The sequence below is a fragment of the Camelus ferus genome, chromosome 9 (genome assembly GCF_009834535.1).
Source record: "Camelus ferus isolate YT-003-E chromosome 9, BCGSAC_Cfer_1.0, whole genome shotgun sequence".
NCBI classification, from domain to species: Eukaryota; Metazoa; Chordata; class Mammalia; order Artiodactyla; family Camelidae; genus Camelus; species Camelus ferus.
The window spans coordinates 66,649,624-66,668,046 of NC_045704.1; the positions used below are offsets into that span (position 1 = coordinate 66,649,624).

At 40.6% G+C, this 18,423-nt stretch overlaps 1 protein-coding gene and 1 long non-coding RNA gene across 4 annotated transcripts in view; one reads left to right on the top strand and one right to left on the bottom strand.

The window, feature by feature from the left end:
* On the bottom strand, window positions 1-17,940 carry DNTTIP2 (deoxynucleotidyltransferase terminal interacting protein 2). Of its 2 annotated transcripts, none has more exons than XM_032487119.1 (7): window positions 17,854-17,940; window positions 12,374-12,849; window positions 10,993-11,131; window positions 8,069-8,164; window positions 6,949-7,113; window positions 5,327-5,436; window positions 1-2,068 (listed from the first exon to the last, which is right to left on the bottom strand). In XM_032487119.1, exons 1-7 carry the CDS (start codon window positions 17,881-17,883, stop codon window positions 1,975-1,977), a joined length of 1,110 nt encoding a protein of 369 aa, XP_032343010.1. In that variant the 5' UTR covers window positions 17,884-17,940; the 3' UTR covers window positions 1-1,974. The 2 variants fall into 2 exon arrangements, with proteins under 2 accessions (XP_032343010.1, XP_006190978.2); XM_006190916.3 differs by lacking the exon at window positions 17,854-17,940 and adding an exon at window positions 14,945-15,088 and having other exon boundaries at window positions 12,374-14,019.
* LOC116665888 overlaps window positions 15,104-18,423 on the top strand; it is a 12,313-nt gene continuing 8,993 nt past the window's right edge. For both annotated transcript variants that reach the window (XR_004322661.1, XR_004322662.1), the window contains exon 1: window positions 15,104-15,211. This is a non-coding gene — a long non-coding RNA (uncharacterized LOC116665888). The remainder of the gene's footprint in view (window positions 15,212-18,423) is intronic.

An 18,423-nucleotide genomic window follows, 5' to 3' on the forward strand; every position in this document is an offset into this window, starting at 1 on the left:
TGATTTTTAGTTGAATAATGTTTATTTCACTGATAAGTATTTTACATTTGTTAAGAACTCTCTCCTTTTTCCAAATTATTTAAGTGGCTTACAAAAATACATACAATTAAAAAACCAATCAATGGAGACAAAAAAGAGCATGTTAAAATATAACTATAATACAGCTGACCCTTGAACACAGGTTTGAACTGGGCGGGCCTACTCACGCGGATTTTCTCAGCAAGCCCCCACTACAGTACTGCATGATCTGCAAGCACTTGGTTGAACCCTCAGATGCGGAACTGTAGACACAAAGGGCCTATGGTAAAGTTTTTTATTTTCAACTGTGTGGGGCTCAGCACCCCTAACCCCCGTGTTGTTCAAGGGTCACCTGTCCTCAGAACACTTGCTGTGAGGACCTCTAAGGTGGGTGTGCGAGCTGGACTTGGCACCTAGGTTCAGTTCTCTCTCCTCATCACTGCTTTCTAATCCAGAAGGCTTGAATGCTACGTGTGGGAAAGATCACAGGTCACTAATCTTGTTTTCCCTGTAAAACACACTATCATGTTGCAAATATCTGTCATAACTACAGTTTTGAAGTACCAGATAATTCAACCTATTCTAGCACTCAGGAGTGAGAAATCAGCATAAAAGTTGATAAAAAGTTGACCCCACCTTGAGTCTGACAAAACCTGGGTAAGTCCTCAGTTGTCTGCAGAGAAACACCATACACAATGATTGACAACTTTGAGTCTTCTTATAGCATGGTAGTGTAAGTTGAAGAAATGTTCTAACAACGTCTCCTTCTGGAAGAACGTATAAAGGGTAAATTAACTATTATCTCTTCTTGTTTTGGTATTTAATTTTCTCATAGCAGGTCCTTATTTTACCCAGAAGGCAAAACTTAATATTCTTGGAATGAAAGCTTTTCTATAAAAGAACAGACACAGATGCTTCCCTAACTCCACCTATGAATGTCATTGTCAGTTCTGTTAACTAGTTTGCTTTTGATCCCAAGCAGTAAACACAATAAAGGAGACTTCTAAATAAGTATTTACTGAAATACTAAGAAAGCAGTATGCTGGAAAATAGGACATCCCATGAATAATGACATAAAGGAAGCAACAACTCGCTAAGACGTATTAATGGCAGTGACCATCGCTCCTTGGGTGCCCTGCGTAGCTTAGCCAGGATGCACATTTCTGCCACTGGAGATGACGTTGAGTCGGGCCACTTTGCCTCCTGACCAAGTTAAAATTATATTGCTTTAATCCTATCATTGACTCTGGGTAAAAATCTCTCTCCTCCTGTTTCAGTTGCTAAGGAAGGAAAAGAGCTCTCCTGTGTCTAACTTTGACCCAGACTTTCTAGGCAGTCTCTCTTTCAGGTCCTTTTTATAGCTTCATGTAGTTCTCTGGTCATACACTAACATACATTTGCTCTAAGAACACTTGTATCATTCCTTTGGTTTCAACTATGACTTTTATACTGGCCAACAAGATCTCTGTATCCCAGCTTCGCCAATTTTCTGGACTTGCATGTGCAACCAACTACAGGCCATTTCCTATCTATCTGCCATCTCCCCCTAAACACACACACCTCTACATAATAATTATAATACTGTTTATATATGTTTGATCATATTGAAGTTTTGTGAATATGTTAGCAAACTTTATGCTTTCTAAATGTTTTTTAATTCAAATTTCTTTAAATAACCAAAGGTTGAAAACTTTACAAAAAAGTTAATTATCTTTAAATCGGTGAAGTTCTTTTCCATTTCTTGCCCTCAAAGGGTCTAAGCACGAGTGGATCTTTGTAGATATACCAAGGGGCACATGACTGATCCTTTCTCAAGTCAACTTTTTCCAAACAGAAATCTCTACATAAATAGGACCAGCCTATGTTAATTTATGTGGTGGTGATGTTACTTTTCAAAACATCGTTAGTAAATAAATACAGAGGAGGTGTAAAATTTTGTGGTTTGCCTGGTGAATCTTAATTGCGAAATTTCTTCTTCTTTCGAAACTTCTTTCCTGCTGCGTTTGCTGCCTTTTCAGCCATGATCTCTGAGTACTTTCTTCGGTTATATCTAAAAAGAAAAACCAAAAAGTATATGAGACACCAGACATTAGATGTTAATGTAACCTTTTATGTGGGGGAGGGGATGGGGGGCGAGGAGATTCCTTTTTTTTTTTTTTTTTTGCATTTTCACTATTCATCACAGTTGCACTAAGTTCCACCATGTGTAAGGAGCCCGAGTTAGGGACAGAGCTGTGAACCAGACAGCCACAGCCCCTGCCCTCATAGTCTGCAGTCTAGTAAGGGAAAAATGGCAATGGGAAGGGAGGCTTTTGAAAACCTTCAGCCACTAGAGACCCATGCACTACATCAGCTACCAGATGGTATCAAATGCTTTAAATATTTTTGTGGGATGAAAATTTAAAATAAGAACTAAGCAAAACCAAAGGTCTACACTTACTTGAAAATACAATATATTTCTTAGAACCTTAAGAAATATATCACAAATGGTTTTCAGAATGTGATGTGGGAATGAGACTCTTTGAAGGTGTCCATTAAGTAAAAACCATTTTTACAAAAATACTAAGGCATTTAGTTGCTTTTTTCACTCTTATGCTCTCAAGAGTGTATAGTGGAGTTTTTCAGAGGCTACACGAAGTGTGGTATCATGGCAGACTGATGCAGAAGCAGATGGGAGGCTCCAGTTGTCTTTAGGCCAGACAGTAAAGAGATCTGCACTAAATTATTTTTGTTTTGTTCATGAAAATAAATGTTAATGTGTGATGAGTTATTATTTTTAAATGAATTCATATTTTTAAGGTTTCTTAAGTTTAACTTCCATTAGGCAAATATTGATAAATGTAACTGACAAAACAGAAATCTTTGGGTCTTCAATAATATTTAAGAGTTAAAAGGCATCCCCCCCCCCCCCAAAAAAAGGCATCCTCAGACCAAGGAATTGCTGTTTGAGACTATTATTACCCTTTGGGCTTTGGAAACACAGAAGCACAACTGCAGAAAAATAATGATGTTGTAATTAGAAGCTTCAGTAAAAGAAGGGCTTTCAGTTCAGTTACTAAGGAAAAGTTAAAAATTCTGTAAAAATTCCTTTGTTCTAAAACACTTTCACTGTTACATAAATCTGTTACACATTACTAAAGCTGGGGATTAGATAATATTCTCATTAAAACAGAAGCTATTTAGGCCTTTTACAACTTTAAGCTCACTCAGTGACACAAGAAGTCAGCAGCAAAATTTACAGACTTTCTAACAAACCTAAGGTTAGATTAACAATGAAACAAAACCAAATATACACAATACAGGAAAGCACATTTTCTCCTATATATTACGCTTATTTCTGCTGTCCCAGGACAGTCCTACTAATGAACATATAGTTAAAGATGTTCTGTGGAGTTCCTTATCCCAAGGTATTTAGAGGCCAGAAAACCTCTTAAGGAGCACGTTGTGGTAAGGATTAAAACATTCCATGGACAGATGGGCTAGTGGAATGTTTCACACGGTGTGCTGTGTAAATCTGTGTGACAGACAATATTCATTTTAAGTAATGTAATTATCATATTTATCATAAGTTAAGATGCATTTATCTTAATGTATATTAGCAAAAATATGTCAACAAACTCATTTTCAGTAGTAATACAGTTTCCTTTTAAAACAAAGTAGGCAGCATACAGAGAAGGCAAGCATGGTGGAGATGGTATTCCGTGATGGGAGTACGGGAAGCAATGAACTGACACGATAACCTCTAACCTGCAATTTTATGAGTTCCAGTCTACTAACTTTCTAGCTTACTGCCTCAACTTCCTTATTCTAAGATGACTTTTTAGCAAAAGCACCAACACTGCTGTGATTTCTGACACTGCTGTCGTGAACATTACAAAGCGTAGGTCAATTTTTATCACCAATGTATAGTGAACACTTAGGCAAGCAAAGACTCGATCAGCTTGTACCACACCTCTGTGGGGAAGGAGGGAAAGAGAGAGGCTTCAGAGACGGGAAAATGGGAGGGACTCTGACACTCCACACATGGGACTGAAGGGAGGAGTGTCAAGGACTTGCCCTGATGGATGGATGATCGGATGCCATTCGGTCATGAGATACAGAACACTGGGAGCGGACTAGATTGTTCAGGGCGGCCGGGGTCAGGAGAGACCACAAGGTAGCTCCCAGAGGGGCTTGTGGGATGCCCATAAGATGTTCTGAGGCAGCAGCTGGTTACGTGGGTCTGGGCTTGGGAGAGACCCAGACCAGACTTACACATTTGGAAGCTGGCAGTATATACAGATGATAATCAAAACTCTGTGGGGATGAGATCTCCAAGGAGAGAGCAGTGAGAAAAGAGCGCTGCTTATTCCTACAATCTTTAAAGCGCTTACAGGACACGTGGGTTACATTTGTTTTTCATGCCTGTATGTTACATTATTTTTTAAACCGTTGATAAGTATTTTCACTTTTGCTATTAAGCCATTTTGGAAATTCAGCAGAAGTTTCTATATGAGGATGCTTTTAAATCTGTAATATATACGCACCTACTTCAAGAACATTGAAACATACTCAAATTTCTCCCAGCTCAAAAAAAAAAAAAAATCCAACTCCATCCACATCCACTAGCCCTGCCTCGCCCTTGTTCCTCACAACCAAACTTCTCCAAGTAATTCTGTTTCTTCATTTTCAACTCACTCTCAAGTCCTCTCCAGTCTGGCTTCCTCCCCATCCCTCCCTTAAAACTCCTCCTGCCAAGGTTGCTGTGACCTCCATGTACTAAATCCAAAGGAAGTTTTTAGTTCTTATCTCCTCGGCGCTCTCGGCATCATTTATTCCTGTGACCCTCCCGCTCCGGCTTACACCTGCTCACAGCGTTACCTTCCCTTGACTTAACAGCACTGTGCTCTCCTGCTTTTCTTCAACCCCCTTGGCTGTTCTTTCCAGTCTCCTTTGCAGGCCTGTTCTCCTCCAGCCAGTCAAATACTTTCACCTTCCCTGTAAATCACTGGTTCTAAACTGGGAATGCTTATGTCCCACAGAGGATAAAAACCTGAAAATGTTCGAAGACATTTTTGATTGTCATGAATTGGGGGTGGGAGGAGGTGTGTCTGTTACTGGCAAATAGTGGACAGAAGCCAGGGATGCTGTGTGACATCTTACAGTGCACAGGACAGTCCCCAAATAAAGAATTACCCCATCCAAAACGTAACAGTGCTGCTGTTGAGAAATTCTGTGCAAAACGTTTAAAAGTTACCTAAAATTTCAAGTTTATGAAAATTCTAAAGGAAAGCACACATATTATAAAATGAAACATAAATTCCATTACCTTCTGAACTCAGAATCAGCCAGCAGTTCCTCCACAATAGTTCTCTTCCTTTGTTTCTTGGGAATTCGTGAATGGTAGAAGTCAGCTGGATTGTCAACAATGGTTCCAACCTACAAACGATTGACTGAAGTAAGTCATGCAACACCTGAAGGCCAAGTTCCTTGCGTATCTCAGGGCAGCACTAACAAAGGATATTTACAGAAAGCAATGGAAAACAAAGCTTACATTCTACCAATATTGAAGTTAGCATTGCCATTTTCAAAGGAAAATAATCACTTATTCAGTCTGCACTGGGCCTGACATTTCATTAGAGTTATAATAAAACTGAAGTTCCTTTTATATAATTTAGTGCTACACAGCAACTTCTTGATGAACAGTGTAACTGGAGGAGAAAAGTGAGACAGATAAAAATAAATCTTTTTAGTTTCCCAATTTAATAAAATTGACACATAAATTCTATTACCTATCTATCTGACCTCCTAGATTATCATAAATGCTGCCAGCTTAGAACCTTCTCAAAGTCCACTCTGCGTTTGTTCATACATTCAACCAAGTAAAATTCAGTGTCTGCTATGTGCCAGGCACTGTGCTCAGTGTGAGGGAAACAAAGATAGAGAACGTCTGGTCCCTGCCGGTGTGGAGTCTAGGGTCTTACAGAAGACTCATGGACACGCAATTAAAAAATTAAAACATAACCTAATATAAGGAAGACACACTCTAGATGCTCTGAAAACCAAGTGACCCATTCTACCTACTGGAGGTACAGGTTTCACAAAGGATGACATTTTAGCTTGGATGTATGGGTAAAACTTCACCAAGCAAACATGGCAGAGCCAAACACATGCAAAGTCAGAATGCCAAGACCAGTCTGCATGTATTCTCAGAAGAATGAGCTGAGCGTGCTGGAGCTTAAGAGGGCTGTGTGACGAAAGAAGGGTTGCTGGGCTGGCCAGGGTGCAGACTGCAGAGGGCCACATTAAGGAGCACAGCCTCCATCCTACAAGTAATGAAGAATCATTGAAGGTACCACCCAATGATATCTTGGTATCACTGAGCAGAGATGTATCATGAACAGATTGCTTTTTTTAAAGACTAGATGAATGGCTACAATGTGAGCGAGGAACTGAAAGGGAGAGCAGACCTGCAGGCAAAGGACTACTACAGTAATCCATGAGTGACAAGAAAGGTGGTCAGGAATGAACTTGAGAGCCAGAGGGTGAATCACTGGACTTTAATCTGGAAGCACTTTGGAAACCAATTCTTATTTTCAGAATAAAGAACCTTGAAAAAAAGAAGAGTCTGGTACAAATGACCCCTCTTCCCCCCTCCACCCCGCAAGGGGTCTTGCTCTTCGGGCTCATGTTATTTACGTAGGACACACCCATCTTACAGGCTCCGTAACTTCTAGAAAGCTGAGCGGGAAACCTAGCCGCCATCTGGAACGCGGTCTTTCCACATGGAAAGCCACTGCAAGTGCTGGCTGTCTGAGCTGGGTTCTGGCCATTATCTTACGGGCTAAGCCATGGAAACATGCATTTATTTTAAGAGTAAACAGATCACTACAGTGCTTTCCAAACTAAAGTCCACTGAGCGTCACTATCCTTATTCTGTTTGCTTCATACCTGGAAGTACTTGGGGAAGCCGTCTCTATCATTTTTCTTGTAAAACCTTTTTGGGTCCATGCTCGCTCGCATCTTCAGCGCTTTGAGATCGTTTTTCAGTTCATCTGTCAGTTCCGGTGCCTTCATACCAAACCAGCCATCACCTGCTGTTTTTTGTCGCTCTTGCTGAAATTCAAATTTCAAAACCAATTAGACAGAAAATTCTAATTTTAAGGAGGAATTAAATCACAAAAGTGATTTCTTGGTAAGTTAGGCACAGTACTATCAGTTCCATGAGGGCTCCTTAAAATTTACTTTCTATCTTAGTAAGAATTGCCAACTTGATGGGACAATAACCCACAGCTTCAATTATTGTCTAAAGTAGCCTACACAAGATATATAAAAACATTTTTACTTCTGGAGCTTATACATAAACATTAACACTTACTCAGTCATTTATTTTAGTTGTCTCAGAAAGTTACTCACTTCAACAGTCCAGCAATTGGTATTATTTTTAAAATTCAAAAAAAAAAATCCTATTCTTTCGAAAACTCCTAGCAAGTTATTTGCTTACTTTTACCTTTGTTCATTCATGTAACAACTATTACGGAGTGTCTACCGTGAGCCAGCGCACTCCAGTCATACTAGCGACAAGACATTACTGGGGCACCAGGCTCAAATTTCCTCCAGCCTCTCTTGACAAAGTCTTTAGTTTTTATTGGTTAAAATGGCAGATGGAAGTAACCCATATATTTTACTATAGAAGATGGTTTCTACCCCCTCACTTAGCAGATGAAACAGATCAGTGTTCTCAGCCAGTTACGTTCAGTTCCTGACGACAGCCTGCGGCAGAGCTCCTGACCCCGCCGTGAGCAGGGTCTGTGAGCCAAGAGGCATGGCGGTGCCCTCGTGTGCTGGCTGCCACTTCTCAAGGAAGGAAAGAAGGAGCTGTACCTACGGGTGCCCCTCCGTGTACTTTCAACTTCGTAAGAATCCGTGAGGTGTGTTTATGGAACCAAATTTATGGGCTCTTAGATATGTGTGATAATTGTCTTTGGAAACGTATTTTAATGTACTTATTATACACACTGAACACATTTATAGTCAAACACATGTTAACACTAGAAGTCACTGTACTCACTCTGCGTTTTTTCTGAAGTTGATGCTTTGATTCACTATATGGTGGGATGCAGTAGTTTTTTTCAAAATCAGGAGTAATGATGGCTTTCTGCAGAAGCTACAAAAATATAAAATTAATTTGAAAATAATGCTGGAATGTCATAATTTTTTCAACATTTTTGCCTTATAAAGGAAGTATCTTCCACACTGAAGACTATTCCAAAAATACTAACTTTTTTCATAGTTAGACATACTACTGCAAAAGTGTTCCTGTCCTTAAATTCGTAAATTGTATCAAAAAACGCTTTAGGAGACAAGCTGAAGGATTACTTTAGGGACTCTATAAAATCAACATTCACCTCAAATTTCTTTTTCTAATCTGAATCTGCACACACCAGATTCACATTAATGCGCCCGCTTGCATTTCATTGGTTCGCAACCAGCTACCAGCACCAAACAACTGGAAAATAAAGACAACAGATGCAATGCCGTAACAGTTCTTAAACTCCCTGAAAAACGTGACTAGGCTTTAATGAGTTCTTATAACTTTGGTACTACGGCTGCCTGTGATCTGAGGAGACTGGCTAGACTGTTAATGAGAACAGCGGTATAGATGTCCACTGAACAACATATGCTTTTTATGTTTTACCGATGAGATCCTTCCATCAAGCAAATCTGCTTTTTGTAACTCAGCATATCAGAGGCGCTCCTTCAGTGTCAGTTCATACACAGATCGACCTCATTACCTTTAATAGCTATTATGCACAATTTTTCTTCTGGATACTCAGTTTAAAGGTCTCCGTTAAACTTTTTTCCACTGAACAGTGTAAACATCATCTCTGCATACTTGTGATTGTTTCTATAAAACTGATTCCAAAATGTGTCACTTAGATTTTGATAGGTACTACTAAACTGCCTTACATCCAAGTAGTCTGAACTCCTACCACGAGTCAATCAGTTCCCTCTTCTTCCCACGGCCAGCACTGGGACGTGGGGTGTTATCTTTCTCTGTGTTGTCGCTGGTGCCTCACGGATATTTCTATTTGCTGTGGATCACCTTTCTGTGTATGTGCATGTCTTCCATGGAATGCCTGTATTTTGGCGGGTTCTTTTTCATTTTTATATAGGGTTGTGTTCTTATTAATTTGTAGAAATATATTTGTATCTTAGTGGTATTAACCCATGGTCTTTTATTTGTCTTTCTTAACGTGTTTTTAGTTGCGTAAGTTATAAAACTTTATGTAGTCAATCTGTTCATCTTTTCTTAAATGTCTTCTGCATTCATTGTTAGTTGCCTAGGATGATTAAATACTGTCAATACTGTGAGTGTGACTAAAAGGAATCTCAGGGTAACTAGTCATTACCCTCAGTACAAGGACTAAAGAGGACTGCTCCTTAGCTCTCAAAACAGTTTGAAGGATCCCTCAGAGAGCATGACATTATTAAGAGCCAGTTGTGTATAAAGTACTATGCTAGGGTTTAGGAGAGTGGTTCTCAACTGGAAACATCTGACAACATTTTTGGGGTGAGAGAGAGAAAGAGAGAAAGAATGAGTGTATATGAGTGAGTGAGTGAGTGAGTGAGTGTGAGTGTGTGTGAGTGTGTGTGTGTGTGTGTGTGTGTGTGTGTGTGTGTGTGTGTGTGTGTGTGTGTTGGGAGTTGGGCACCAGGGAGGATGGACGCTACCTCCTTATACAAGGTAGACGCCAGAGATGCTGGTGAACATCCTACAATGCACAGGACATTCTCCCACAACAAAGAAATATCCAGCCCAAAACATCAGTTTTGCCGACGCTGAGAAGTCCTGTTTTAGGAATACAAAGAAAGATAAAAGACAGTAAAGTAACAGTGACACCACATGATCAATGATCACTTACATCTATACTAGGTGTTGCAGAAGCAGGGAGGAGGTGGGGGAAGGACCAGGGTCAAAGAAAGTTTCCCAAGGGTGGTGATCTACGACCTCTGCACTGGCCTGGGAAAGCGTAGGGTTTGTTCAGGGAACTAGAGCTGTTTTCAGTGGGAAGGACACAGCAGATGGATGGTCAGAGCCAGAGCAGCAGAGGCACCCTGAAGGCTCTGAGGAAACTTTGAGGGACTTAAACAGAGTATCATGGTCAGATTTGTGTTTTTACAAAGAGAAGCCTAGCAGGACAATTGAGGGTGGCTCGAAGAAGAAAGAGTAAGGAGGCCATTGCAGTCGTCTAGATGGAAATTAACTAGATGTCACTAGTAAGTGACAGTGGGGTAGAAAGGAGCCAAAAGGAGGTAAGAAGCATCGTCCCCTAGGCTTAGTGACTGACTGTAAAAGGGAAACAGGTTTTGGTATCATTAACCAGGATGAAGAAGACAAACGGAGAAGCTGCTTCAGGCAGGGAAGAGAAGGGCAGTTAGTGAGGTCAAGTGCCCGAGCACCCCTGAATAAACAAACAACAGGACCTGGATTTAAAGACCCGAGTAGGCTGCAAGGCTAGAAACTACCTCAGGTATGGAAGCCACGCAAGGGGGCAGCTGAAACTGAGGGTTTGGATGAGGTTACCTACCCTGTAAATTCTTCTGAAATTATATGTACAAATTTAAGTCTGTGTGCACATGTGCTCTTTTACCTGATGGGGGCAGGTGGGCACTCACAGCTTTCAGATTCTCAACAGAGTCCAGAACAGTTAAGAACTAAAAGTATAGCAGGAAAAGAGGAGAAAAAGAAAACACAGTCCTTGGGATCTTAACCGGTGGGTGCAAGAAGAGGAACACCAATCCTACTGTTACTTTAGCCTTCAAGTGTCATCTTTTATACCTAGGGCTTTATGATGACTGTTCTGGAAAAAGGGAAAAAAGGAGAACAGTAGGAAAAATAGTAGGAAGATTAGTTTCTTACCAAGGACTAATCATTTCTAGAAGTGACTGGTTAACTCTATGAAAACCAGTGGGGGACACTGTGCAACTTACCTCATTTTTCTTTTTCTCCTTGATCTGTGTTAGGGTTCTCTTGTTCAGCTGCAGCTTGTCTGCGTTGAAATTAATATACAAACCACCCAACTGCTTAATACTTAGGCCAGGGTCTATGCTGCTGCTCGTTAACTTCAGACTGAAAGAGAAAGGATCACTTAAAGATCAAGTAATTCAGAGTGGAAACAACTGAGACTGTGTTTTGAATTAGAAGCAAATTACGGGATGAATAATGAATTAAAAAAGCTTTTGGGGAGCACATCCAAATTATTCCTCAGATTTCCTTAAGGAAGATTAAGACCATATAATATGCCAATAAATTTCTTAAAGGGGTTTTATAAAGAAAAGAGGAGGAAATACATCTGGCAATTTAGCTCAACTTCATGTAAAGGTAGTGAGTTAAATGCACATAGCCTTTGATCTGCTAATGAAAAAGACAGGTTCTTCAATTGCAAATCTCCAAGTTATCCAAACCTGGAATGTTTTTCTGGGCAATTTAAAGGCATTAGGTAGTACCTCTAAGTCAGTGAGTTTTAAACAGCAGAGAACATCTGTATTTCCCACATGAGCTTTTAAAAACGATTAATGTCATACCCGAGATCTACCAAATCACAGTCTCCTGCAGTTGGCTTGGGCTTCTGCTGTATTTATCTAATGAGAGTTTCTACTTTATATTACCAAAGAGTCCTTTTTATAAGCAAGGACACCCAGACTTATAGTCACTTTCTTCCCTAATTACTCATATAAATGGAGCCGTTGAAAGCTTTGATAATCTACCTCTACTGGAACGTGAAGTCATTAAATTGCAGTGCGCTGGCAGTGATTCTCAGCTCTGAGTGTATACTGCAGTTATCCCAAACAGGAGAGTGGCTTTTAAAAAAAAAGTACACCTGAGACTAGCCTCGGCGCTTTCTCTGGTTAGAGTGAAGACTGGGCACCTGTTAATGGATAGTTCCCAACCAAGGATACCTGCGTTTCCAGTAGATAGGCTGCCACCCGGGGCCTGTGCTTAGGAAAAACAAACTCACAAAATGGAAAAAGACTAAAACAAACAGCCCCAAACAGTGCTCTGCAATGAGTGGCAGATGGGGTTACAGGGTGTTACTTTACTCAGGCTCTTCTCTGGTTTTCAATTTCTCTACAATCAACACATAGGAAAAAAAGTTCCTCCCCTTCCCTGTCATGTTGCTCTTAACAATCATGCAGGAAAGTCTTTTAACAGGTGGTTTATAACACCCCAATGAGAGGTGCTGGATGAAAAAGCTCTTCCATAAAGAACCCAAGGCAAATTTTCTCAACTCCTATGCTTTGTAATATTTTTATGGTAAATTAGCCACTTGAAATATGTATGAAAACCTTACTTTTAAAAGAGAAAACTTACAGTTTAGATTTTGTGCTGTTTAGTAAGTTGTCTTCATCACTAAACTCATTATCTTTACTGTCATGTTCTGATGGTTCTTCTTCACTTTCTTCTTCCTCTTCCTCCTCCTCCTCTTCCTTTTCTTCCTCAGTGGCAACCTCACTTGCCTTGTCTTCTTCATCCAAATAAAAATTTTTATCAGCACTCAATCCAGGAGTTGTGTCAATTACAAACAATGCCTTGTCACGTGACGTATCTTCTGAGTTCCCATTTAATGTCTCCTTCTGACCACTGTTTTCAACAAAACACAGAGTGTCCTCTTCATTCTCACTGTTTTCGGACTGCTGGCTTTCATCACTGCTGAGAACTAATAAAACAGAATCATCTTTATCCTGAGATGTTTTCAGCTCAAGTTTATACAGTTCGCTATCACACACAAAATCAACATCCCTTTCTTTGTTCACGTCTCCACTAACACCTACAACTGTGTGCTCTTCCTCATCACTACCACCACCATCACCAAATTCTGTCCAGTCACTTGTTTTCATGGTGCTCTTTTTCTCTTCATTCCATCTGTCCACCTCCACAACTGCAAATGTTTGAGCTAATGATCTCATCACAGCCTCACAGTCCAGATTTGAGGGCCTTGATGTGGTTTTGTTATTTTCAGGGGTTGAATGTCTTTGAGAAACCAACTGTGGAAGGCTAGTGTCCTTATGTTCAGAAAGACTCTTCAACTGAGAATCTTCCTCATTAGTTTGTTTTCCCTCATCTATTATTCCTTTGGCTTCTGCATCTAAACTCTTACAACTCTGCTTTGTTACTTCTCTGAAAGGTGAAACACTGTCCTGCTTTTCCTCTCTCATATTAAAACACTGGTGTTTTTGCACTCTCAGGTTTTTTTCTGAATTTTCACAGAAGGAATCATCCTCAAAGTCCTTATATGTTTCATTGTTGTAGAAATTTGGCTTCTTTATCTGAGAAAGAGATCTTGCTAGTAAACGAGAACTTCGCCTGGTATCGGAATCCTCTGAACCCACAGGTGTGTTTACGACTTGCTTTCCATTTCCAAGTACAGTCTTAGTGTCCCTCTCCTCGGTCCGTGCCTGTAACTTCCTTTGCATACTCCTTGTTCTTCTCCTCGTTGCAATTCCAGAAAATGAAGAAATGTCTGAGCACGATGACTCAGCATCAGAAATAGCCTCCATATGTGATTCTTGGCTTGGCTTTGTCAGGGATTTAGCCTTACTTTTTCTGGTTCTTGGAGTTACTGCTGTGGGAGGCACAATTCTAGAAATACCCGAAACATGTGATTCTGCTTCAGAGACTTCTTCAGTATGAGACTCCTTTACTGGAGTTATTTTCATCCTTTTCCTTACACTGGACACTGGGGTGCCCGCAACTAAGATCTGTCTTCTCCTAGTTACTCTTAAAATGGGACCCTGGACCTCAGACACAGAAGAACAGTTTGACTCTGCTTCAGAGACCTCTCCATCAGCAGGTTTGTTCATTTCCGGTAATGAGCCTGTAGTTCCGCTCTTCCTCCTCTTGGTTCTAGGAGCCGGACTTTGTTTCCTAGTGACTTGTGATTCAGCAGTTCTAGGATCCTCAGATGGAAATTCCTTCTTGCCTTTTGGATGCGTCTGAATTCTTCTAGCAGCAGAATTCTGTAAGACAGTGAAAATACATTGTAATTTAGGTAGGGCTAGGACAAGGGCAGAGTGAGTGAGACACTCCCCTCAAGCAGATTTTAAGAGGGCATTAAGGAACTCAATATACAAGATTAATACAAAACAACAACAATCACCGCCCACAATTAAAAAAAAATCAAAACTTAAATACTGAATCTGACTTTGCATTTGTAGGCACTGCCTCACTAGCATCACCTACGCCTAGGATCTGACTTTAGGGAACAAAGTAAGTAATTGAAAAAGAAAATCTTCTCCAGTTACATATGCTAGGTGGACCTACATTCCGACACGTATAGGGGAAAAGGGAAGAAAGGGACTATTAACTGAGCAAAAATATGTTTAGGAACATACACCCCCCCCCCCCGATAGAAACGGTCGCTCCCCTTACCTTTTCATACTTAAGTGAATTAATGCTCTCTTCCCTTAATCGCCGCATCAGAGGCAGCAGACTAGAGCCACTGAGTCACCAAGTGACCTCACCGCAGCCCTCCCAAAGTCAAGAGGAGGTGCTGCGGAGCCACCGCCAGCCTTCCCAAGTGAAAATGGTGCCTTCTCCAATGCAGCTAAATTAGGCTCACGCTTGGTGGCTCAAATTAATCATCCTTAACACGGTGTTACCAGTAAGATGAAAAGTTCTGTGCATCTACATTACGGAGCTGAACTACCCAAAGCAAGTTACCTAATCTCTCTAATCCACGCTAAGCATTGACTGAAGACCCCAGTGAGGTATGAAAAGGAAGCTACAGGCTTGGCGTGCGGCTCGGTACACAGTAGCGCGCCGCAAGCAGGGGTCCTTTCTGCCGCACCTCCCCGCGCTCCGCGGCACCCCTGCGCCGCCACCTCCACGAACGACGCTCTGCGAAGCCGTGAGGAGGAATGAGGGAGACTTGCGATCTCCTACCTTCTGCCGGGAGCTTTCAGCCGACGTGGCTTGGACCCCGGCCTGAGGCCGCGCGGACCTGGTGACCACCATCTTCCAAGCGCGCGGCGCGGTCTCCCACTGTTCCGGCGCCCCGGAAGTGCGTCAGAGAGGCGCGTCGCTCGCGTTTCCCGCGAGAATCCCGGAACTCACTTCCGCCCCTCCGACCTAGGTCAAGGCGGATGGACCCGGGGATGCCCGAGGGCGCGGGTCTTAGCGTTCACTACGGCGCGGTAGGAGACGCATCAGGTTTGCGCCGGGAGGGACCTTCGTGGGGGCGGCGAAACCCAGTGGCCTAGGGCCTGTTTCACATGAACGCTTTGGAAAGTAGCAACTTCTGCCCCACTCCGCCCATCTTCTTTGTTCAGCAGTTCTAAAGGTCTTAATGTAGCCGTGCGTGTGGCCGAAGGAGACGTTTGCATTTGTAATACCTTTAAAAAGATCACATGCTCATGTAGTACTTGTGAGGTTAAATATAAATAAAATTTAAAGACTTGGCGGGGAAGAGGAGGGAAGGGATAAATTGGGAGTTCGAGATTTGCAGATACTACTATATATAAAATAAACGGTAAGTTTATACTATGTAGCACAGGGAAATTCAATGTCTTGTAGTGACATGGTTAAATATGAAAATGAATACGTGGATGTTCCTGTATGACTGAAGTATCGTGCTGTACCCCAGAAATTGACCCAACATTGTAAACTGACTATACTTCAATAAAAATACACCATTAAAAAAAAGACTTGGGGTAAAATATATCGCTGCCCCAGGAACTTGTAGACTAATTAGTTATATAATCTAAAGGTGAGATAGTGAGTAGGGGTTTACCCAATTTTAGGTAAATACAATATAAAAAGTTGTTATTACTCCGGCCCAAAGGGAAACTCTTAATAGTCTGTATGTTTTACTTAACTAGACCCTTAAATTGTAGGGTTGAATCTCTCCCCGGAATTTTAGGCATTAACCAAAAGATAAGAGTTTCAGTGTATATAGGCCTTTTAAAAATACACACTGTTCGTGGCCATTTTGCATTATTACATATAAGACATTACTTTTAAATTAAGTTGACTTGTAAGATGGTCTCCAATGATCCCATCTTCTGGTCTTCAAACCTTTGAATATGGACTAGATCTAGTGACTTATAATGAAAAACTATAACAAAAGTGGTGGCTGTCACTTTTCAAGATTAGGTTACACAAATCTCTGACTTCCACCTTGCACTTTCTCACTTGTTCATTCTGTGGAAAGCTAGTGGCTGCTTGTTATGAGCTGCCCTGTGGAGAGGGCCACGTGGCAAGGAAGTGAGGGAGGCCTCTGCCTTATAGCCAGAGAGGAACTGAGTCCAGCCAACAGCCACATGAGCAAGCTTGGAAGCAGACCAGCCTCAATCAAGATCATATATGACACTATGGTCCCAGATGACCTCTGTGGCAACGTTTTGAGAGGCCTTTAAGTACCCAGATGCAGCAATAGATTAACAGTCACGATTATTTTTGTTCTAAAATTTAATGCAAAGGAAGTAATTTACATACTTTTTCATGTCTAACTTCTTTCTGCGCGTTTCTGAGACTCATCCATGTCACTGTGTATACTAGTAGTTCATTATTTTTTTATTGCGGAGTAGTACCCCCCTGTATGATTATACTACAGTTCATTTATCCATTCAACTGCCGACAGACATTTGGGTTGTTTCCAGTTTTCAGCTTCTATGAGTAAAGTGCTATAAACATTCATATATACCTTTTTGGATATGTGTTATATTTCTCTTGAGTAAATACCTAGAAGTGGAATTGCTGGGTCACATGGTACATGTACATTTAATTTTGTAACAAATCCCTAGTTATTTATTTATTTCAATATACATATGTATGTTTACTGGCATATAGTCAGTTTACCCAAGTTATTTTCCATAGTGGTTGTACCATTTTACATTTCCACCAGCACTATAGGAGAGTTCTGCTTCCTTCTTGTCCTTGTCAACACATGGTATTGTCAGTTTTTAAAAATTTTAGCTATTTTAGTGATATTTGTTTTAATTTGCATTTCCCTTATGACTAATGGTGTTGAACATCTTATAATGTCCTTATTGACTATTCATATGTCTTCTTTGGAGAAAAATCTACTCTTAACTTTTTCCCTACTTTTTATTGGGTTATCAGTAAGTTGTAAGAGTTCTTTACATATTCTAGATACAAGACCCTTATCAGGTACGATTTTCAAATACTTTCTCCTATTCTGTGGGTTGTCTTTACTTACTTGATGTTTTTCAAAGTGTGATTTTGAAACCTGATTATGTCCAATTTATTTTTCATGAGAAATATTTATTGCAAATACTTCACCTTAGTCTGTGGCTCACATTTTTACTTTAATAGTATTGTTTGAAGAACAAAAGACTAATTTTGATTAAATCCAGTTATCAATGTTTTCCTTTATGATGACTTTTTTGTGTTATCAGAAAACTTAGAAGCCAGTTTTAATTTTCTTGCTTTATTCTATTCCCATATACATCAAAATGAAAGTTTCAATTGAAAAAAGTGACCAGAGGGAAAGACGGATATTTCTAGGCAAGGAAGTCCAGATTTTTATCAGCAAGAGTATATACGCTGGAAATCAATGGAGTATTATCTTCCAGATGCCAAGGGAAATTGTCTAATGTCAAATGATCATTTAAGATTATTAACAAAATAAAGACATTTCAGGCAAACAAGACCTAGGAAGTTTATGGCCCAAAGACCTTCAGTGAAAGAATTACTAAGGATATATTTTAAAAAGTAAACTTAAATGGAGTAGGATGCAAGAATCAACAGTGGGCAAAGAAACAGAGAAAACAGCGCTGAGTCCAAATAAATAATGCTCACTGTAAAACATGGACCTTCTTAAAATAATGGACCAAAACACACACCAAAATCTTGCATGACATTTTACACTTTTATTCGTTGTTGAGGGATACATGTTAAGGTTTTCTTTGACTTTTCTGATAGGCACACCACATACAGCCATATCCTAATATATTTAGGGGATTGAGGCAAGTTTTTGTCTTTTACAAAATGTGACTTTTCAAACCTCACCTACTCTTACAAGTCTCACCAGAAGCCATTCCTTTCTATCTGATAAGAACAAGCTCTTAAAGTGTTTTCACTGAATTTCTGAAGTTTACACATAAACTGTTCACCATTCAATATAAGCAAATTTACACAGCAGGCACACCCCATGCCCCATCCTCGGATCTTACTCTAACACTTGTTTCTGTGGGGGAGACTTCTTGTCCTTACCCTGCTTCCTGGTGGCCCCATTCCTTCCCCATTTCCCCACTCCCTTTTTACCGCTTCCATCATTAACAGATGCAGCCACCTGTTCACTGCTCTCATTCACATACAGATCTCTCTCCCTCTCCAAGTATACTTATCTGCTCCTTGAAGATAGGGCTGTTTTCATCTCTGTGTCTATCTGCCGGCACCTT